The 23,070-nt window shown below is 38.8% G+C and overlaps 1 protein-coding gene across 1 annotated transcript in view; it reads right to left on the bottom strand.

Annotated features, from left to right (window-relative positions):
• Positions 1-5,974: 5,974 nt before the first annotated feature.
• Positions 5,975-23,070, bottom strand: part of LMBRD1 (LMBR1 domain containing 1) — a 119,390-nt gene continuing 102,294 nt past the window's right edge. The window contains exons 15-16 of the mRNA XM_058554074.1: positions 6,581-6,672; positions 5,975-6,444 (exon numbers count right to left, since the gene is read on the bottom strand). Coding sequence (XP_058410057.1) covers positions 6,328-6,444; positions 6,581-6,672 — 209 coding nt within the window. The 3' untranslated portion in view covers positions 5,975-6,327. The remainder of the gene's footprint in view (positions 6,445-6,580; positions 6,673-23,070) is intronic.

The raw sequence follows: 23,070 nt of genomic DNA, 5'->3' as shown, positions 1-23,070 counted from the left end.
CAACATGCTAAAAGTATTTCAGAAAAGTTCTTTTTCATATAGGTAAACGGTCCCCCTTCTGTAATTTTATATTGTTTATGTCATTAGCCAACCTTTCTTTGTTTAGGAAAACCACTTAAGCAAAATCATTAATGGAGTAATTCAGGGGTTGGCGAATGACAGTTAGCAGGCCAAATCCCACTGAAGAAGGTTTTTTTTTTAAGGGTTGCAAAAAAAAGAGAGAGAGAAATTATATGCAAGTCCTTATGTGGCCCTGCAAAGCCTAAGATATTCACTATCTGGCCCTTCATAGAAAAAGTTTGCCAACCCCTGGAATAATCAAACACTGAAATGGCAGGTACAATTTAAGAGGTTTTACTTACACAATGTAAATATGAGATTGTTTTCTCCATTCCATCAGTGGAGTAACTAATTTGCAGAACAATTAAGTGGCAGTAGAATCAAAATGTTTACGGCGTTGTAACTAAGTATACTTGGCTGTGGCTGAGGAAAATATCATCTTGCAAACTCAGGCTTACAAGAAATAGAATTTATTTCTATAACAATGTAATTTCTATTTCTCATGCTATCAATTCTATTAATAACTATTTGTCTACTAATGACAATTTGGAGTTCTCTTCTTTTTCCCAGAGTCGCGTCTAATTTTGAGGGGGACATCGGTTATAGAGTACCACATGTTGGTAATGCTGAGGCAGGCCCCACCCTTTCTGCTCCAGGTTACTGGTCTGTTCACCTCTTATGCAGCCCTCTTCCCATTCACACAGCCTCTTCGGGACACTCCCCACCATTCCTTCCTTGCCACTAAGGCCATTATAGATGCATTTAACAGGAGCCAGTTTCTGCTCGGATAATTTATTGCCTGTAACTGGCTTAGCGTTTGCTTATCTCCAGAGTCTTAGGCCTTCCCTAAGCTTAAGAAGACATCACTCTTGGCTTCACTGCATTCTGTAATACCTCCTTTATAGCATGTGACATTATAATTTTCTATTTTTGAATTTATTTGCCCCACAGTTTCTAAATACCTTTTGAGAATAAGCACCATTTTGTTTTTTCATTTAAGCATCTTCATTCAGTTCATAGTAGCTTCTGTTACATACTAGGCCCTCAAATATTGGTTCAAGTTAATGAATCACTAAATTTCTCCATTAGAGAAGGCTTTTCAGATTTGATTATAGTTTTTCCAGCATTTGAGTTATTGTATACATCAGGAATAAATTATTCTTTTACTAGGCCGACTGGTCTTCCCTTACATCAACTGAGATTTTGTGTGAGTATAAATATTTGCACAGACACACAAGGTCTTTAAAAAGCTTCAGACAAATATAGTTGTGGGACTGCAACTGGTGAGGACATTAAATGTTATCAAACGTGACGGAGCTCTTCCTTTCATATTAGAATAAAGCCCAGAACAGTGTCCAGCACACAGCAGCTGCTAGTTGGGATAGTCACTGAATGAACTATATATGAGTAAAAAACTCATTTCTTTTAGGTACACATTCTGTCTTGGCCTACCAACACCCCAGCTCCTGATGAGGAAGTAAGGTAGCTCTAAGTGCTCCCTAATTTCTCCAAGTGTTAACTTTGTCGCCTGTTCATCTGCTATCAAAAACATACTGCCCCTACAGACAACAGAACACTTTGCTTTACACAGAGTTGTCAAGCTCAGCCTTGACTGGAGTACCATCCAGCAGCTTCAATGCAGAGCTGAAGCAGATATGAGTTTATGGAGAACCACACAGAAAGCTGTGCACCCGACCATACTAGCTCAGTTCTCCACAGAAACGTTGTTGCAAAGGTATGACTTCATATGTGCTAACTGGCTTTGTTTTGAGAAGAAAGTTTTCACATTCCCTGTGAAATTGGAGTTGAAGATTATAAGTGATTCTAGAAGAAGCACTTCCCAAGAACTTGCTAATGAGGGAAGTAAGGTAGTCCTCAACAAAACTTATTAAATCAAAATGTGTGTGGAGAGAGACTGATTCCTAGAACCAGAGTGTAGCGTAATCTATACATACAAATCCAGTCAAATAAGTAACATGTCAACTGGGATTCAGTTAAACAGTCGGTATGTGTCTAGGCCTCTCCAGGGCAGCACAACTCCGTCTGGGGAATGAGGCAATCTGGTCGTTGTGGAGGCAGTCTCTGCTGAAGAAAGGTGGGTACTTAACCAAGCATCACCAAGCCTGAAATGCCACAGTTACCCATATCACATCACTTCCATTCCACACTCATCAAGTAGCCTTCTGATTACGATACCAAGAGAGGATATGTTGTCGTTTGGAGATGTGAGCATTACAGTTACTAGAATATTTTCCATTGTAACTTTAACTTGATAAAGTGATTTTTTAAAAATGTATTCATGATATCAGACACATATGACCTTAGTAGATATTTATAAGGTCCAGTTACTGCCAAGAGCTGCTCAGCTACAAATTTCTAGACCAATTTCTGGAAGGATGGGGACTATCTTCTTCAATCCTAGAAGATCAGTAGCTGCCATCCAATGCCTGGTAGGAGCTTAGATATTTGCTGGGTGGAATGAACAAATGATGTACACATAAAGCTAATTCACAAATTTTAGCAAAGATATTTGTTTATTGTTCATATTCTTTACATAAGAATTCACAATGTAACTTCCTTCTAAATTTTAGTGCCAGAAAAAATCAACTCCAGGCAAATTTGAGCGCTTCCTTTTACCAAATGTAAAAACTTCATCACCCATCGTAGTCTCTTTGTCTGGGCTACCAGGAAATTCAAGATATGTATAATTGCAATGACTTTTATCTTCTGATAACATTTCTCCTTTAAATAATACCTGATCTTTTCTATCTTTAATGTCTTTGTTACATTTTAATATATTGCTATTTCTGTTTATCCATTTTAAACATCTATTACTTCCTATAAGACAGAATTTTGCTTGCTTAAGACAGTGTCCCCATGCTTCCCTTTCTTCTCCATCTCCCAATGTTGTCATCTTACTATTTTTGATGCTCTGTTGGTTACCTTGACCTTCCTAACTCAAATATGCTGGTACTCATCTTTTTTGCTTCCCCTATCAGTCTCTCGATTTCCTCTTCATGTCCCCCCTCACCCAGCCCCCAGAAAGTGAGGGTATTAATACCCTTTTCCCCTTGGGTCTTTTCCAACTTCCCCCAGTCTTGTGATTTTTATCTACTGTGTTTTTAATTGTCAAGGCTGACATTTACATTCAGTGCTATAATCAATGTCTACTGTGCTCTACGGATTCGAGTATTTCTGTAACTATGTACGTAGCGTTCACTGAGCTCAGTCGTATACTCTGAAAACACTCTTTCCTTGTATTGCTTGTTGTTTTCTTTTTCTTTCTTTTTTTTTTAAATACAATATGCATCTTCATTTCCTCTGGAGCAGTGGCACTGAGACAGAAGTCAGCTCCAGGGTCCTCATTTTGCCAGTACCTGCTGCGTGGGTGAATAATACATTAATCACTTGTTTGAAGTTTGCCCAGAACGTGAGGGCCTCACCCTTTCAGAAAGCCACACTCCGGAGGATCTCTAAACTAGGCATCTTCAGGTCTTCAAAAGAAATATGCTCTTCATTAATGGAAGTCACAACACTTGTACCAGCTTCATGAAATACAAAGTTAAAGCCACTCCATATGACCGGGGGGGGGGGGGGGGGGACCTTTGTTAGAATAAAAGTAAACTTCTAAAGAGGCAGAAAGCAAATGTTTAGAATCTAAGAAGAAAAAAATTTATATTTAAAAAATACAATTAGCAAAATAAAAAGCTAAGAGGTTGTTCTGACCAAAAAAAAATAAAAAGGCACCATTCCTACAAGTAATGAAATGCATATGTAGTATTCAAGACAAAAATGATAACACTTCTAAACTTCTAGGTAGCAAAACAAATCTTAAAAACAGGCTAAAGATACATTCCCCTTAATCGAAATGCAGTTTATATAGGGTTAAACTACATATTCAGACTTAAAGATTCTAAGTAGCAAATTCACCCCTCAACTGAGTGCCTTCCACTCGCCAAGAGCTGTTCTAGGTACTAGGGACGAAGCCGAAACCAGGTGTGTGTTCACGGACTCGCAGTCCAGAGGAGGCAGGCACGAAGCAGTGACTCACAACACACTGCGCGAGCCACGCGCGTGTACAGACAGCGCCCACCTCCAGCTGGGAGACTTGGGAGGGGACCCAAGGAGACAACACTGAAGCTGAGGCTTGAAGAAGAAGGATTTTCTTCAGAGACAAGAGGAAGGGAAGGGCGTCAGCAGAAGGAACAGTGCAGCCGAGTCGGGATGTGAGATCAGAGCCGTGTGGGTCACGGAGAGGCCTTTCACGTGAACAGCGGAGGACGGCAGAGGCAGCTGGACAGGCATGTGAGGCCCTGCATGTCCCACGACGGACAGCTTGTGGATTCCACTCTAAAACAACTGAAAGCCTTTCAGAGCAAGGAGTGAGGGCATCTGGTGCGTGGTGTCAGTGTTGAGGAAAGACTCTGCAAGGAGTCGGGACTTGGCAGCAAGTCCCGTGAGGAAGCTGCAGCAGCAGCGAGCACGGGTCTGCTCGGGCGGCTGTCACAAAACAGGCCGGGGGGCGTCAACGACAGACAGTTACCTTCCTACACTTCTGGAGGCTGGAGTCCAAGATCCAGGTGCGGGCAGGATGGGATTCTCCGGAGGCCTCCTCCTCCCCACGTCCTCACACGGTCTTTCCTCTGCGCACACATCCCTCACCTCTCCTCCTCTGCTCATAAGGGCACCAATCACAGGGGATTACGGCTCATTTTACTGTAATTACCTCTTTAAAGGCCCTGTCTCCAAATACAGTCATATTCTCAGGTACTGGGGTTAGGACATCAATATAAGAACTTTGGGGGTCCATAGCAGAGTGAATGGCAGTAAGAATGGAGAAGAGGGGACAAATGGAAGGAGAGTTAATAGGTAGAAATCAACATGACTTGAATGCTTGAGGAGTCAGGTGTACACAGGAGGTAAGGAGGCTCGCCTGATTTTTGGTCTAGCAATCAGGTATGTGCTGGTGCCATTTGTCAAAAAAACGAACACAGAAGGAGGTCTGATATGCCCAGAAAAATAAAGAGTTCCATTTTCAACATGTTGCAATTGAAGTACTAATTTCTACCTACCAGGTAAGTAAAAGTTTGGAGCTTAGGAAAGAATAATACAGATAGAAACCAAGGATATATGAGTTTGTCCCCAAAGAAAATGTAAAATAAGAACAGAAGGGAATGGACTCATGGTGAATAACACCAAAGGGTGCATGAAGAAGCCAAATATGACGGTTGCAAAGGGACACCTAGAGAGACGAAGCATCAGAACAGAGCAAAGCGGCACAAAAATAGAGAAGAATTAAGTGGGAGATGGTTGTTAATTCCTAAGTCTTTTTCAGAAACTTAATGTACTGTATTTCAAGGATTATAATATGTGCTTTTTAAGAGTTCTAATTTGCTTCTGGTAGTAAACTGGGATATCGTTTGTGATCATTTCTCACTATCTGCAATGTGTTCAAAACACCCTATTGATATTATAGAGCTTCCCCTATACCTTTCGCAAATTCTAAATCTTTAGAATGAAAAAGTATCTTTAAAGCCAAAGTATGATGTCATATATCTTAAACTGATCAGTAAACATATTTTTTCCAGAATTAATCATTCTTGACAATACTCCCATTTATGTTGGGAGTATTTTGAGGTTAGCTACCCACAACAATGTATCAATGCCTTAAATACTGTAGAGGTGGTGAGATACCTCATGGATTAATCTGAATGATGTAACACATTTAGAGCACCCAGTAGCTTGAAACCTGTCCATGAAGTCTATTTGGACGGCGCCAATGATGTAATGTAGAAAACAGAAAGCAAGCCGCATGAGGGAACAACAGTTATTCATCAGTTATACTGTGAAGGTTATGTTTAGACCATCAGATATAGACACTTTAAAGTTCCACATTACTCTAGAGACGCAAAGGCACAGATACAAGTAATTTATTAGGTTTTTAAAAAGTGACAAAAGAGAATATTAATTCTGGAAGATTTTTAATCAATTCAACACTATTATACACTAGAGGAAAAAAAATTTCCACAAACATTCCCTCATAAAGCCAGTAGTTTTATATTTACATAGTATTATTACAGCAATTTTAAATGGTAATCTATGATACAATAATGTTACTTCAGAAAACATAAAAAATATAGTTTTTTTTAATAGCCATGCTCCCATTTTTGATGAAAGCTAGTCAGTTCATCCTAACATTAGTTTAACACTTTAAAAATGCACAACAGATATTTAGTCAGCTTTATAAAACCTTTAAGACGGAGGCTGTCAGACGGAATAGACGGAGGGCTCATCGTCGCTGATGTCGGAATCGTCCTCGTCTGCCCCTTCAATCACGGACTTCTTCCCTTTACAACAGGACACGATCAATCCAATCAAGAAGACCTGCAAATTTAAATCAGCTATACGTTATTGCTCAAATCTAAAATCATTCAGAAAGTAATGAATTTAAAATCCAATGGCATTAGTGTAACACAAATGGACACTAAAGGTCAAATCATCCCTGGACGCCTATACTTACCCCAAGAAAGGCCCAGTTACCAAAATAGTATGCAGCACTGAAGAACCAGAACTTGTGAAGGAAGAGGTACGTCCGGGTAACAGTGCACTGATCTATAAAAGCAAATAAAGACTACGGTGAGATCATTTCTTGCCCGACATGAGCTATCAATACCACATCTAAAAGGCTATTAACCAGAACTAATGACCCAGGGCACACAGGCATTAAAATCCAGGTTTGTCTCCAAGCCTACTCTTGCAATCACCTTAATACAGTTGAAATTCCCAACTAATATGACATATTTTAAAAAATGAATGGCACTAATGTAATCCTGGCTCTTAAATATAAAAAAGTTACACTGGCTAGTTCAATTTATTTAAAACAGAAAAAGCATTTTAACCTGGAGTGCCAAATATGTCCTAAAACAAAACAGATAAAGTTTTCCTGATGAACATTGAAAAAAAAAAACAAACAAGGTAATCATATGTGGTTCGTATTAAGTTGTAATTTTCTAAGAATTCAATTCTCAGGACAGCTCAAACTTGAGAGCTTGAGTTTTCTTTTTTTTCTTTTTTTTTAAATTTTATTTATTTATTTATTTTTTCCCCCAAAGCCCCAGCAGATAGCTGTAGGTCATAGCTGCACATCCCTCTAGCTGCTGCATGTGGGACGCGGCCTCAGCATGGCCGGAGAAGCGGTGTGTCGGTGCACGCCCGGGATCGAACCCCGGGCCGCCAGCAGCGGAGTGCACGCACTCAACCGCTAAGCCACGGGGCCTGCCCTTTTTTTTTTCTTTTTAAGAATGCTATTGTAAAGACGGCTGCTTCTGCTAAAGAAACACAAAAATCATTGTTTACTGATAGCTTACCATTTGAATTTTAGATAGCATTATAGCTTGAATTAAAAATATATCATATTCCTTCAAACAAAATGTAACTTTTAAAGAGAAAGTGGCAGGGCAGCTGTTTGATATTTGTGTTAGACTCCACACTACTTTTATCCAAATAGATTATTTCCACTAGGTTACAAAGTCCCTATAACGACATATATACAATAAATGATGTCTAAGGAAATACTTGTTTATTAAAACCATTTAGAAAGGTCTGGGGTAGCACAATATAATGTAACTGATTGAAAAATCATATATGCTGCAGCTAACAGAGGATTCCAACCTCAGAAATTTCAGACGGCCTTTATCATTACAGAATAAAATCCTTATCCTCAAGGCAACTTCTCTTCAGTCTATTAATTACAAAAGAGATTATTATTTCTGCATATTTTTAACCAAAATGGACAATGGCAAAAAGTCCTCCGTGCAATTAGGAGACCAATATCACATCCTACTGCTGATTAAGAAAATACACTGTTGATTTCTAATTTTATGAACTCTCTCCTCAGCTTCAATAACTAAGTGCTATCTTCTCTTAAAACATAAAATTGAGTTGGGAATTTTTATTACACAAGGGATCTAGTACACTTTATTTTTTTGCATGTCACATGGTTTTCTGAAAAGTAGCATTTAGGTTCTATTTCATCCAAACACACGACCTGATATGTCAAGCTTCACATGTGTGTTATGTAAACACTCAAGACAATCCAGCTCTGTCCACTCTAATCCCTCCCTCTCTTCCTCAGCACTTACTTCTGAACTGCTCAGTACCAAACTGGACACAGCGGTCTCTTTCTCTGGCAGGAAAACATGCAGTTTGATAGAGAAGCAACCTCTTCCTTACATAAGCAGGGACCACCAATCTAATGCTGATCTATTGATCCCCCAAGTGCCTCCTTCATATTGTTTGCTCTCTTTCTTAATAGAAAAGTCTAGAAGAAATATTCAAAGTTCCCTAAGAAAAACCAAAAGGGCTTCAAGCAGCAGTGGCTCAGCAAATGCTCCTCTCCCCCCACACAGTCATTGGCACCCAAGATGACAGCTTCACACCGGGCCTGGGAGCTCCATCTCGTAGAGGAGACCCCTAGACAGGACACCATCAGCCATTTCCTCTGTGCTCCCAACACTTCATTCTCACCTCCACTGCAGAACTCGCTTCACAGTAACAGAACTCTTCAATCTGTCACTTTTCCATTAGATAAGCGTGAGTATTCCAAAGTACCCAGCAGAGCACCCAGCATTCATATTCAGTATGACAACTAAAGTAAACTAAAATTTTTTAAAAGGGGTTATTTTATTTAAAAATCATATTGCTAAATAACACATTTTCTCATTTCTTTTAACTCAAATCTGACAAGATTCCAAGGGTGTCAAAACATGACACTTGTATATGTCTTGACAAAGAAAGTATAACTAAAATATCTAGCACAACGAAGGAAGAGCCCAGACTGGTCTTTGACAGACGTGGTGTCAAACACCATCTGGGCGTTTTCACCATTGCCCATTCATTTCGTATGAACGGGCAAATCTGCACCGTTGCTTGTAAAATGTGGGACATCACCACATTCCTTACATGGTGGTTCTTAGGACCAAGTGAGGTGTATCAGAATCCCCATGCAAAGCGGCAGTTAATATCAACTCTCTTCTTTTCCCTTTTTCAAGTATAAGTGATCCCATGATAAAGAACACAGTTCTCAAGAGCTGCCCAAATGGTTGCAAGAGAAACAACTGATCTTGCGAGTTTAGAAGGAGATGTCCGAGAGCAGGAAGGAAGGTACCTGCTCAGGCAGCAGTATCATGACCCCTCTGTGCATGTTCATTATTTTCCTGACTCTACAGTTAAATCAGATACAAATGGATTTTGTGAAATTCAAATGTGTGTAATTCAGTAACAGGATACCTGCTAAAGAGTAATTTACCATTAAATAAAAATAACCAATTTGAATGTTTCAAAAATGAAGACAGGGACAGGCTGGGACTTACGCAAAAAATGCCTGTTCACAATTATTAAGGATGGTATCTTCCATGGCTTAAGTATGTACAAGTATAAACCTGTTTGAAAAAAGTCATTCAGCCTTCTCAACATTGCTAACACTCTAAACTTAAAAGTTCTATTACCTATTTTCATACTTAAAGATATTTTGGGAGTCGAAACTTGACTGAATTAGAAATTTCAGGGCCAGAACAGGAATTATGAGACAGAGGCTGAGCTGGCAGAAGCAAGTAAAATCAAATCATTTTTCCCTAGAGGTCTAATAATCCACTCAGTGTTTGAACTGGCTTATATACTCACTGCTTCTTTTGCCCACCACAAAGAAGATATCTTAAGTATTTTTCCTATCACATTATTTTACATTTTTACCATTTTCAAAGGTTGCAGATTCGACACAAGCCTTCTAAAATAAGATACAAAGGTGAAATCATTGTTAGTGTTCTGCTTTGTTGTTGAGAAACAACACTAGACCACAAATCCACACACACAATGAGTATGTAACAGCTCTTTACAGCTATCATCATATGTATGTACCATTATATTCATATAAAATGGCATATGTCCACAGAAGAACTCTGGCTAATAACCCCATGCATATATTTTATATTCAGTGATGACTCTGCACTGAACAAACGGAGGGGGCTTCTCTCCTCACCATCTGCCACCTGCCAGCTGCTCATCTGAATCACAGAGATCTAGGAGACCTACAGACGTCTTTCCACAGGTATCTAAAAAAATTATAAGTATTTTGAACTTGGTTTGACCTTCAGAGTAAATATAACTGCTGGATGTTTCATTTAGAGATTCCAAGTCAGAAGCATTCTAAAATCAGAAGTGTTCAGGAGACTTCTGACTGTTGTTCCTCAAAAGGACACACAAAAGTTCCAATTAAAGAGTGCATGTTAATAACGAAAAACTAAAAACAGGGGCTCAGATACAAATTTGTTTTTCTGATGACAAAGTAGCCACACAAAAAGATCAAAACTACAAGAGCCTGGAAAGGGACGTGGAGTACCGGAAGGACATCAAAGCTTCCAGCACCCCTCCATCTCTTTTCACTGACATCAAATTAGAAAGCGCAATTAAACTCTTGTTTTTGTGTGACAGCTGCCTTTATCAATATACCTGATACATTTTATATTATTATCTCTCGTTTCCTTTTAGACTACTTGTTATGTCATTGCTAACGTTTGTTGACTGCCACTAAAATAACTTTGGTTATTAACTAAGATAAATAGCACCTTCTACTTTAAATATATTTTTAAAAAGAACATTTAGAGTTGATTTAAGCCTCAATATAGTCATCATTATGTTATATCTGCACTTGAAATCAACTTAAAATTAATTACACTCCATATTTGTACTTTATTTATAAAACGAATCCTTATATTACATATACATATATAGAGAGGGCATTTAAGAAAACTCATGCACCATGGAGAATAAATTTTAGAGCAAATATTTTGTTTGATTAGTGATAAAAAACTGGCAGAAGATTGGACTATTTAGAATGCCACTTCATTTCTCATGGTTGTCCAGAATTATGCTAACTTTGGTTTCTGATTAGGGTCTTGCTATTATTGAATATTTATAATAAACATATAAATCTTAATCATATATTGGCTAAGGAGCTTGGACTTTATTGTGATATGATTAGGGGACTTATTTATCAAATGGTTTTAAGAAAGGGAATAACATGAGTGAAGCATAGATTGGCAGAGGGGATTGAGTAGAAAGAGGCTCAGTAAGTCAGGAGACTATCCAAGTGAAAACGTGAGCTGTCTGGACAGAGGAAGGTTGGATCTGAGAGGTTTTTAGAAGTAAAATCCCAGTTAATCATTGTTTTACTGTCAAATGGATTTATAGCATATAAATATATAGACATAAAAAGATTTGAGAAACTAGCAACATACATGCAAATACGAAAAGAGAGGGAAGAAAAAAATTAAAATATGTAATAAAAACCAAAGTTGTATATTTATCTTAAAATTTAACAAATGGCATACCGTTAAATCAATGTTTTGTTAAATCTCACTGGGGGAGCTGGGTAAAAGCAAAAGAAAGAACTGGTGAACAACAAAAATCCCAGGAATTCTAAAGGACGTAGTTTTATTATAGTTTATGAACACACAAACCGTATCAGGCTAATAAATATAACACCTGTCAGATGTTTGGCATTAAAGAATGAGTTTTATAATGACTATTTTTAAGATCCAGTATAATTTGTGTTGAGCTCTGCTTAAATTTAAGTAAGTTTAAGGTATTTCAGAGGTCCTAAAAATGTATTTCTCCTTTAAAAAAGAATACTAATTTCATTTGTATTACTAACTGGCTGTATAAAACTTACAAAAAGGAGTTATGAAAGTAAGCATTAGCATATAACCTTAGAAACAATCACAAACCATATCAGTGAACCCTAAATTAATGAGATTTACTATCTATTAGTCTAAATTATCCAAGGATAGTCAAATACAAAACAATTGTTTATTACTTTATATTTTTCATAAAACAATAGTATTTTACAGGGTGTAGCAGAAAATATTAAAGTGAGGGAGAGAAAACTGACATTTAGTTCTTGAGTCTGTTGCCACTTATATACTGTGAGATTCTGGAGTGAGTCATTTGACTTGTGTTAGTTCTTTATAAATGACATTGAGATAATATCCTCTTGTGGTGGAGAATGATAGGATAGACTGGCCTTCTGATAATTAAATAGAGAGAGAAATCTACACATGATTAAAAAAAGATTGCTGTTTTAGGAATTAGCAACATTAAGCAAGAATCTGTAAAAAGCGGCTGAGAAGTTTCACAAAATTACCTCGGTTGGCTCTTGGTGTGGACCCCAGAGATCTCAGGAACCTCACACCAAATTAACTCACTACACTGTTTTAGTTGAACTCCTATCCACGCAATCAAAATGTCACCTAGAAAAAGAACTTCGACATCAAGAGACTTTCTGGATCTCAAGCAAAATCCAAGAAAAATGAGGCTCTGATCAATAGTTAATTTTCTGGTCTGCATGGCACCCTCACTTGACAACGGACACCATCCATCAGGCTCTCTCAGCTGGACAATTCCAGCCAATACGATCAATGAGGCCCTCGTTCTGACTCCACGCCTACCCAGAAATCAGGTACTATAAATTTGGTTTTCCATACAGATTCTCTCTCGATGGTGAGAATTCACTAACCATGAGCCCCTATTTTCTTCAATAGTTATACTTTCTATGGTACTTAACTATGAAGAACTATTTCAACTGTTGAAAACCAAGCTTTCTGATTCAAGATGACAGACGGAGCATAGTCATTCGTTTCTTGTCCTTCCCAGGACCTCATTAAAGTTATAGTATAATAATAAAGCCAGGGGCAACCTTTTAACAGCAGAGTGAATGGGAGGAAGGCCATCAGGTGACGAGAGACTTCAACCATAATCTGGAAGGTGGGAAGCCACATTTAAAAGACATCCAGTGAGGGGCCAGCCCTGTGGCCTAGTGGTTAGGTTCAGCACACTCCACTTCGGCGGCCCAGGTTTCCGGGTTTGGGGCCCAGGTTCTCGGGTTTGGATCCTGGCACGGACCCATACCACTCGTCAGCCACGCTGTGGTGGCGACACACATACAAAAAATAGAAGATGACTGGCACAGATGTTAGCTCAGGGCTAATCTTCCTCAGCAAATATAAATAAACAAATAAAAGGTCTCCAGGAAAAGAGCTGGTTCCTTCCCATTTATTTTAAGATATAACTTAAGGATCAAGAAATGTTAGTCACAGAGTTCCCAATGATGAGGATTCCTAGTTCCTGACACTTAAATACAAATTAACATAAATACGAATGGATCATCAGATATATACAGAAAACTATCAGCATGAGGGGACAGAACAAAATAAACAGAATTATTCCAAGATAAACAGAATTGTAATTTTACTTAAAGGAAACCATTAAGAAAAATGTTTAGTATCATCAGATATTGAAGACATTACATCCATAAAACAAGGATGCTTGAAAAGGAACAATCAGAACAATAAAGTACTCTAGGAAAGTAAGAATTTGTTATATGAAATAAAAAATTCCAGATATAAGTTGAAGATCAAGTTGAATACATATCCAAGAATCTAGAGCAAAATGGGCGGCAGAAAACATGAACTATGAGATAAGACAGATGATCAAGTGAAGATAATCCAGCAACTGGTGAACATGAGCTCCCCAAAGAGAAAATGAAGAAAAAAACTATCAAGTTAGCTTCAAAAAAAGAAACAGATTGGCATTAGATCTCTCACCAGTTAAAAATGAAAGACAAAATGATGCAATGCCTTTAAAGTTCTAAAGAAACAATTTCTTATGTAGAACTCTAAGCACAAACTACCCATCAATTGTATCAACTGTGAGGACAAAACACTTTTCAGATATACAAGGACCTTTCAGATATATATTTCACATAAAGCATTTCTTTTTCTTTAACTCTAGCAAAACTGGGGGCTTGGGGGAGGAAATCAAGAAAAAAGAAGATATGGTTTACAATTCATCAGAAGTCTAGTGAACAGAAATTTTAACACTATAGCTGAGCAGCAGGAGAAAGCAATTGATTAAAATACGAAAAGCAAGTCAGCAGGTGCTTAGAAGAAAGTAAATACAATGGGTTTCATCCAACAGATAAAGTGAGCAAGAAGCTACAAGATACTAGGTACAATAACAGCCTATGTTACTTTAATAACAGTTTTCAAAAAGAGAAAAAAAGGAATATGAAAAAAACTTGATTCAATTCCACAAATGTTTGAGGGAGACAGAAAACTATATATATTTTCTTAACCTCAGGAAGTTTACATTCCTATAAAAGAGTAGCATACAGATAAGATACATAAATGACTATAAATTAAGACAGAGCAAGGCAATGTCATAGGAACTGTATAAGCTACAGGAATTCAAAGGGAAAAAAGAGACTGCACACATGTCTAAAGGTTCAGAAAGAGGTTCACATTTGAAGTCAACCTGGTAGGACGGTCAGGACTCTGACTGATGGAAATGGGAGCCGTGGGGCAGAAATCGGCTGCTACGTGTCAAGAACAGAGAGTTGAAAAGCAAAGGTGGAAAAGATGGCTACGTTCATAGAGCGTAAGGAAAGAAGCTAGAATCCTGTAGGATGGGTTAAATAGTGGTAGTCCTTCAAACTCAGACGGAATTTATCAGACGATGAGGGGGAGCCTGTAAGCTTTCTACTGGAGGAACGGCATTATCAGAGTACTTTAGAACAGTGGTTTCCACCGTGTGATTCCCAGACCAGAACCATCAGAAAATTCTAGAGGCCCACCTCACATCCACTGAATCAAAAATTTTGCAATCTATGTTAACAAGCCTTCCAAGTGATTCTGATGCATGCAAAAGTTTGATAGACACCGCTTCAGAACAATTAAGCCAACAGCACTGTGTGTGTGGATGAGCATGGAGCACCAATCAAAAGGTACAGCAATTCACGTGAGCTGTAATCAGGTGAGATGAGAGGGTCATTATGGCAACAGACTCTGCATCCCTTAGCAACTGATTAGGTGTGGACAAAGAGAGAATGAAGATAACTGCGCTCTGAAGAAGTGTTACCTGGCCCTCCGAGTGTGGGTGGGAGTCTCATTGGAGTGAGCTGAAATTGGTAACAGAATTGTGGTAGGGTAAGAAATACTGAAGTCAGGAAGTATGGTCCAGAGTCCTTATCTAATAGTTTGTACTGTCTTCCCCGAGAACTATGCAGTCTACACATCTTTCTAAGCACATTACCAAAATGAGGCATGGCCCTGTACATGATTTTCACAGGATTGATACGTCTCCTTTAGAGTTACCCACAGATAGCTAACAGGCTAGCATCTTTTCCTTGCTTTCTTCCTTGACCCTGGGGTGACGCCCTAACCCTCACACCTCACCACACATGCTCTCAGCCATAAGGGAAAGCTAAGGAAAATGGGCACTGACCATGGGTGAGACTGAGAAGTTACTAGGTTATCCTATTAGTTCTCAATTTATGAAGGAATACTAAGAACAAAACAAAGTCAAACAGGCTCAAAGAAAAAAAAGTATAACCTTAATAGCCGCAAAGAGATTTTAAAGACAACTGTCAAGATATGATCAAAAGTGGAATATAAAATATTAAGCAACATTCTAATTAAAACTCTGAAGGACACGGGCACCATCCCTGACTGCTTTCTCTCTCACACCCACACTAGACTCCTCAGCAAGGCCTCCTGGCTCGCCTCCAAATATACCCAGGGTCCGACCACTTCTCGCCACTCCCACCACCACCACGAGCCCCCCTGGATTCCTGCAAAAGCCTCCCTAACTGTCAACTTGCTTGTGCTCTTGGTTTATTACGCTCCATCTCAGGGTTGGCAAACTATAACCCAGAGTGAACCTAGCCCGTCCCTGGTTGTTCTGTTTTGCCAGAACACAGCCACAGCCACCCATAATGTGTCATCTCTGGCAGCTTTGGTGCTGCAATGGCAGAGCTGAACGGTGTGAGGGACTACTGTGTGTCCCACAGAGCCTAAAGTACTGACTATCTGGTCCTTTACAGAAAAAGTTTGTTGAGCCCTGGTCTACATGCAACACAGCAGTCAAAGTGATCCCTCGAGAACCTCAGTCACTCATCTCTCTCCTGCTCACCACCTTCCAGACACTTTCCATCTGAGAGCAAAGGTGAAGTCCCTGCCCTTGATGGCCTGCTGCTCCCCCAGCCTCCCCACACCCCTCTGCACTTGCCCTTACTTCTAGCAGGAAGCTTCTCCCAGGCACCTGCCTTTGCTTCTCACTTCTTGAAGTTGTCTTGCTCAAATGTCAGCTTCTCGGTAAGAATCTCCATCTACTCTACTCAAATCCAAACCATCCTCCTGGGCACCACTCCACCTCCTCTGGCACTCTGTTTTCTCCATTAACACTTTCTACCTGACACACTTGTTTCTCTCCTTGTACTAAGTCAGCTCGTGGGGACGGGAATACTGGCCTGTTTTGTTCACTGCTGTATCACTAGGACCTACCAGAATAGCGCTGGCAGATAGCAGACGACAATAAGCGTTGATTAAATGAAAAGCACAGGAACAACAGATAGTAAAGTTAAATGGTCATATTGAGAAATTAAGACATTACAATTTTAATTAAAAAATTAAGCCATTTATAAATTTATCTTAGAATTTCAAGACAAACAGGACGGTGAGTCTCTATGTTAGTAAAAAAGATGTCAATATTATCACAGTTCTAACAGAGTTGACTTATCCTCATCTTATAGACTAAATCTATCCTTAACTTTCCCATCCCCACCCCCAAATTTGCAGACTATAAACCAAAAAGACCATATAGTTATTTTTAAAGACCTCTGCCCTGTGTGCTTGAGTGAGGAAAAGAATGACATATAGTCTCCTGAACTGGATCCTCTTGTTAGTCACAAAATTCCAGACAGCTAAAATTAACTGGCTTCACTTAACATGGGGTAGGAGGCGTTAAACTGATAGTCCATATTCAAACCTGCCTTTTAAATCAACAAAGTAAGTGTCAGGTCCCATTGTCATGTCAGTTACATTTGTGGACCACCCACCTGGGCACACAGCGCCACAGGAGACGTGAACACACACTGTCATCACACAGCGTCGGTGTCCCTCTTCAACTTCAGCCCGTAAACCTTCGTTTCTAAGGAAACCCCTTGACCGCCTTCCTTTTCAGCCTGTTAAAACTGGCCTTTCTTAAAATGAACATTTTATTTATAACTGTATAAATCACACACCAAGTGTCAACTAGTGTGGTAACACTGTTAACAACACTGAGTTTAAACAGAACTAAGACTCTCCTGCAAAACACATTTTTCAACTTTTTTTGCTTATAGGCCAAAGTATGGGTGGGTGGGTAAAAAAAATCACCTGAACCCATTGCTAGTGATAACGTAAGCACTCGAGCAGTACGGCTTAGTTACCTGGACTTCTAAATCAATTTCCTGGAACCTCGGAAGTTCAAGTAGAAAGAAACTTTCCATATTCTGGGAAAAAGGTGGTATCAAGAATTTAAGAATTAAATTTTTTCAAAGTCTCAGTAACTACCCTCCCCACTCCCACTTTCAACAAACTGAAAGGAAAAAAATCTTCTCTAAAATCAGTATCTACGAGGCATGCATCTGCCTGTCTTGTCTCGCACTGTTTTCGTCCTTTAAAAGGCTTAACAGTGTTTTTTCTTCAATTATAGAACAAAAGCTAATTATTAAAAAAAACAAGAGTGAATATTTACTTCTTGTCTTTACTCCAAATTTCACTTCCTGAGGTACAGCCAGACTTTTAGCCTTTATGTGCAACAGCATTAAAAATGAGATAATATATACACTCTCCCACCTAGCAGCATATGATGTGTATCCTTCTATGTCAGAACATATAAAACTGCATCCTTACACTGTATGTAATGTTACTTCAAGTGTCCTCATGGATGGAGAAATGTCCAGTGGTTCCTTTTTGTTTGCTACTTCTTCTCTAACCTTGGTGGGACTTGGAAACTGGTCAGCTCTTGGAAGAGCCACAAAATGCGAATATGACTTCAAGGTTTCCATCTGAGTGAAGAGTTCAGAGCACAGAAAAGGAAAAGGACGACTCCTCCCATCCCAAGCCAGGAGGCTGACAGGTGGGGAAGATAAGTGGAAGAGGGAAGGAAAGCAGTTCAATCTTGGACTTGAGGTTTGAGGGGCCAGCAGGACACGCATTCCATACAGTTAAGCTAACAGGCAGTTAGAAAATAAGAATAGAAATTTAAGATTCTGAATTTCTTGATTAAATCCCCCTTAAATTTTTCAGCATGACTAGGCTTATCTATTGTCAACTGTCAACTCTCCAAAGCACCACTAGAAAACCTCATCATCGAGCAAAGCTAAGTTGATTAGACTAACCACAGCGAGACAGAACAAGGGGCAAGACCGAGGCTATTTACAAGGTTTAGGGGGCTGGGGTGGGCTGGACCCCTTTAATCAAGGTCTCGCAAGGTGGGGCACTGGTTAGAACCATGCGAAGTTCATAATACACATTTTGGATTGGTGGACACGATGACCCAAGAAATCGTGACGCAAGTCTCATTGAGCAAATAATCCTGACAAGCAAGCTATTTTCGCTGCTTCACAGTTAGGATTAAGTCATTTCCTGAAGCACACAGATAAACTATTTTTGTTCATTCTCAGTATTATTTAACATTTGTTGTTAGTGCCATGGAGTGGATTCCGACTCCTAGTGACCCCGTGGACAGCAGAGGGGAACCCTGCCTGGTCTTTCAGCGCCATCCTCTCCCCTTCTGGTGCTCTATCAGACAATGCTCTGCTGCTATCCACGGGGTTTTCATGGACAATTTTTTCGGAAGTGGGTGACCAGATCCTTATTCTTAGTCTATCTTAGTCTGGAAGCTCCACTGAAACCTCCACCATGGGTGACCTTGCTGGTATTTGAAATCCCAGTGGCAGAGCTTTCAGCATCACAGTAACACACAGCCACCAGAGATGACAACCAAGAGATGGGTGGTGTGGTTCCCTGACCAGGACAGGAACCTGGGCCACAGTGGGGAAGACCACAAGATCTTAACCACCAGACCACCAATTATTTAACACAGGGACAGAGAAATATGTCTGTGCCCAGAATTGCTGAACATTAGCAACATTATATTGGTGTCAGTTCCCCACATTTTATGGGATTAAAAAGCTTTTAAAATTTATTGATAAGCATTTGGGAATGGTTTAGACTTTAGTCTATTATGAATTGTTAAAATAAGGTACTCTGGAATGGACAATATGCTGGAGTTAGAGTAAATTTGGAAAATATCTAGAGAAAAGAAGGCTGGGTTGCTGACACTATCATAAAAAACTACTTTGATTAGAAAACCCACCTGTTTCCACTTACAGCTTTCCAAGCAAAAGCTTCACATTACAAAAATGCAAATATTGCTCTATCATTAAAAATAGGTGAGAAATTTATAGAAGAATCTTAAATTCTTTAAGAAAGTTGGATTATAACACCAAATACAGAACACCATCTCTGCATTAAAAATGGTGGCTTATTTAAAAATATGAAAAAATTCTTCAGGAAGTTTTAAAGTACTATGTGCTTTCAGAGAAGAGGTTTAATTTCTGAAGAGTTTTTAATATGTTCTTTGTGGATTTAAACTGCCCTTTCACATAGAGCCTCAAAAGGAATAAATTCCACAAACCTAGGCAAAGAACAACTCATTTTACATGATTGAATATGTCTATAATTAAATCAAGGTTTATCTGAAGCTCAAAATTTATATCAGAAGTGACAGGAAAATTTGGGAGATGAATTATCTTGTAGCAGATTCAAAATTAAAAATAAACAAGAAAGATTAACTCACTTTCATAACAAGTTATACCTTTTAATATAAATTGCTTAGAGAATTACCAGATAGCATTGTATTCACTAACTTTCATTGTATTCACTAACTTTTTTTTTTTTGTGAGATCAGCCCTGTGCTAACATCTGCCAATCCTCCTCTTTTTTTGCTGAGGAAGACTGGCCCTGGGCTAACATCCGTACCCATGTTCCTCCACCTTATATGGGACGCCGCCACAGCATGGCTTGCCAAGCAGTGCGTCGGTGTGCGCCCGGGATCCGAACCGGCGAACCCCGGGCCACCGCAGCAGAGCGCGTGCACTTAACCGCTTGTGCCACTGGGCCGGCCCCTGTATTCACTAACTTTTATGTTCAAAGTATTTTCTGTCATTTTGTAAGGCAAAATATATCATGTTGAACCACTGGAGATAGAAATTTAAATTTATGGAATTAAAAAAATAACATATAAGTTTAAATCTTTAAAAGTACTATATAAATAATGTATAATTATATAAATAATATAATGTATGATTCCCCCAAAATGGTAATTAGAAATGGCTATCTTTAGTAGTTCCATATCTTGGCCTATACTTGGTTCTGTCAGTTTTTAAAACATGGCCATTTGGTGGTGAACAGTAATTCTCAGGTGGTTTTTTTCTTTTTCTCATTCTCGCAATATGTACACACTTAGTTTTCTGAACCATATATTATGTAACTTAACCTCTTACCATTTCAGCACTTTTTACACAGAAAGATATTCTCTTACATAACCAGAGTACAGATATTAAATTCGGGAATTTTAACACTGACTTTATATTTTTAAAAGTTTACTCTACAGTCCATATCCCAACTCTGTGTCATTTATGCCAGTATATTCCTTATAGTACTTTTATTCTGTAGTGCAGGATCCAATTCAGGATCAGGTGTTGCATTTGGTTATCATGTCCCTAATCTCTGCAATCTGTAACAGTTTTCAGCCTCTTCATCTTATGGCACTGACAATTCTGAAGCATACTTTATACCCCGTCAACGGTCAGTCTGGGTTTCTCTGCTACTTCTTCATGATTTGATTCAGGTTCTCCCTTCTTCTCAGGTGTCACACCTGAGGTCCACGATGCGCTGCCTGCAATGATGTAACTTTGTTCACCTGGCGCGGGTACTGCCCACTTTCTCTGATGTGGTTACCATAGTACTACTGTTCCTCCTACAACTAATAACCTGTGGATAGACCTCAATGTGGTTTTAATCTGTAGTTCCCTAAATTGAGGTTAATTTCAATTACTGTGCACTCATTTCTAAATGTTGTAATTGGTTCATACAAATCTGCTGGGATTTCATTCATTCATTCTTTAATACTTTGTTGTGCCTTGCCACTATTTTGATCTGATCTTGTTCCTTTTATCATAGTTAGCTGTTCTATAATCTGTGTTGGTAATTCCAATATCTGGTCTTTGCAAGTCTCTGGCTGCTGTCTGCTATTGCTTCTAGCTCTCTTGCATGGTGCTTTGTCTCCTTGTGCGCTTGAATATTTGACTCGGATGTCTCCACGTGTGCTCTCTGAGGGAATTCCTTGCTGCCTAGAATTAAGGTACATTCCTCGAGGGAGGATTTATATTTACCTGTGCCTTGTGCCTACAGCACTGCCAGTCTGAGAGTACCATGAAACAAGTTCACTCTGGTGATGTGTATTTGGACTGTAATTCTGCAAAGAGCTAGCCTGTGGTTATAATTTCTCAGGAACGTGATTCTTCCTTTCCTGTTCTTCTTGACACTGACAAGAGATTTTCACATATTGAGGTATATGGGGCAACTATTCAGGTTCAAAACTGATTCGGTTTGAACTAAAAAGACTGACTTATGGCCTATCAAACATACTTTGTACATTTGCTTAACCATTAAAGAATACACTCTCTTAAGATAAGAATGCATACCACCCCTCCTAAACCCTATTGGTAAAGTCCAGATTAGTCCCTTTCCTGACATCAAGATCACGTTGACTTGCTAATTTGCAACTGAATACCTTTTGAAATTTTGATGAAAGTGTATCCTGTTTAATGTATGTTCTTTGTTTTAAAAAGCTATAAGACTATACTTAAAACCATGCTTCTCTGGAACGCTTTCTAAGGCCGTTCTGGGTTATAACCCTCACTCTGGCTCAAATAAACTCACCTTATGTCTCTCATCTATGGAGTGGTTATTCGTTATTTTTTGTCGACAACACTAGGGCCAACTTTGCTTTCAGTTTTCTGGAAGTAATATAAATTTACTTCTGGTTTACTCTCACATGATGGTGCAATACTTGGGGGAGGGAGGGACTCAGCTTTATAAGAGCGTGCATCTCCTATGAGAGGCCACCACTTGGGCGGGCTTTAGACATGCACTGTCCAAAATAACAGCCATTAGTAACATGTGACTATTAAGTACTTGACATGTGACTACTGAGACTAAGGAATTGAATTTCTAATTTTATTTAATTTTAATTAATTTAAATTTTAATTAAAAAGTGAAGCAATGTAAAATATGTTTTCATTAAACACAATTTTATTGCTTTGGTAGAACTATATTTCACTTTAACCAATAGATGGTTTCATTCAGGTGACGAGAATTTAGTGTTTGAATTAAGATGTTATTTAAGTGTACAATACACACCAAATTTTGAAGACTTAGTATGAGAAAGGATACAATGTATCTCAGTAAAATTTTATATTAGTTACATGTTGAAATAATATTTTCGATACATTGGGTTAAATATGCTATTTAATAAAATTAAAGTCATCTGTTTCTTTAACATGACTACCAAAAATTTTAAATCCTATTTGATTTACATTGTATTTCCATTGGACAGTATTGCTCTAGACTTTATTTGCTGTTCCTTTCGCCTCAAAAGGCTGTCAAAACCGGAGCTTCGACCCCTGAATGTGGTCAAGGCCCTCAGAACACAGCCAAGCACTCTGCTTACTTCCTTCTCTGCTCTGGAGCTCTGGCCTTCACTCAGACTAAAACAGCATCTGAATTACCATTACCAGAGGGCTCAGGAAAGCGCAGACTGCTGGGTTCTACCTCTCTGACTTTCTGACAGTGGGCCTGCAGTGGGGCCTACTAATTTACATTTCTAACAGGTTCTCAAGTTTCCAGATGCTGTTGACTGAGAACAGACTTAGATTTTTGTCTTAATATCTTATCAGCACTTTGATACTTTTAAGAAATTTGAAATTTTATTCAGCCTTTTTTTTGGTGTTTTTGCCATGAAGATCATTTCAAATTCTTAGCCATTCAAGTCCCCATTCCCTCTGGA

The sequence above is a fragment of the Diceros bicornis genome, chromosome 14 (genome assembly GCF_020826845.1).
Source record: "Diceros bicornis minor isolate mBicDic1 chromosome 14, mDicBic1.mat.cur, whole genome shotgun sequence".
NCBI classification, from domain to species: domain Eukaryota; kingdom Metazoa; phylum Chordata; class Mammalia; order Perissodactyla; family Rhinocerotidae; genus Diceros; species Diceros bicornis.
This window is presented reverse-complemented; position numbering and strand designations above follow the sequence as displayed.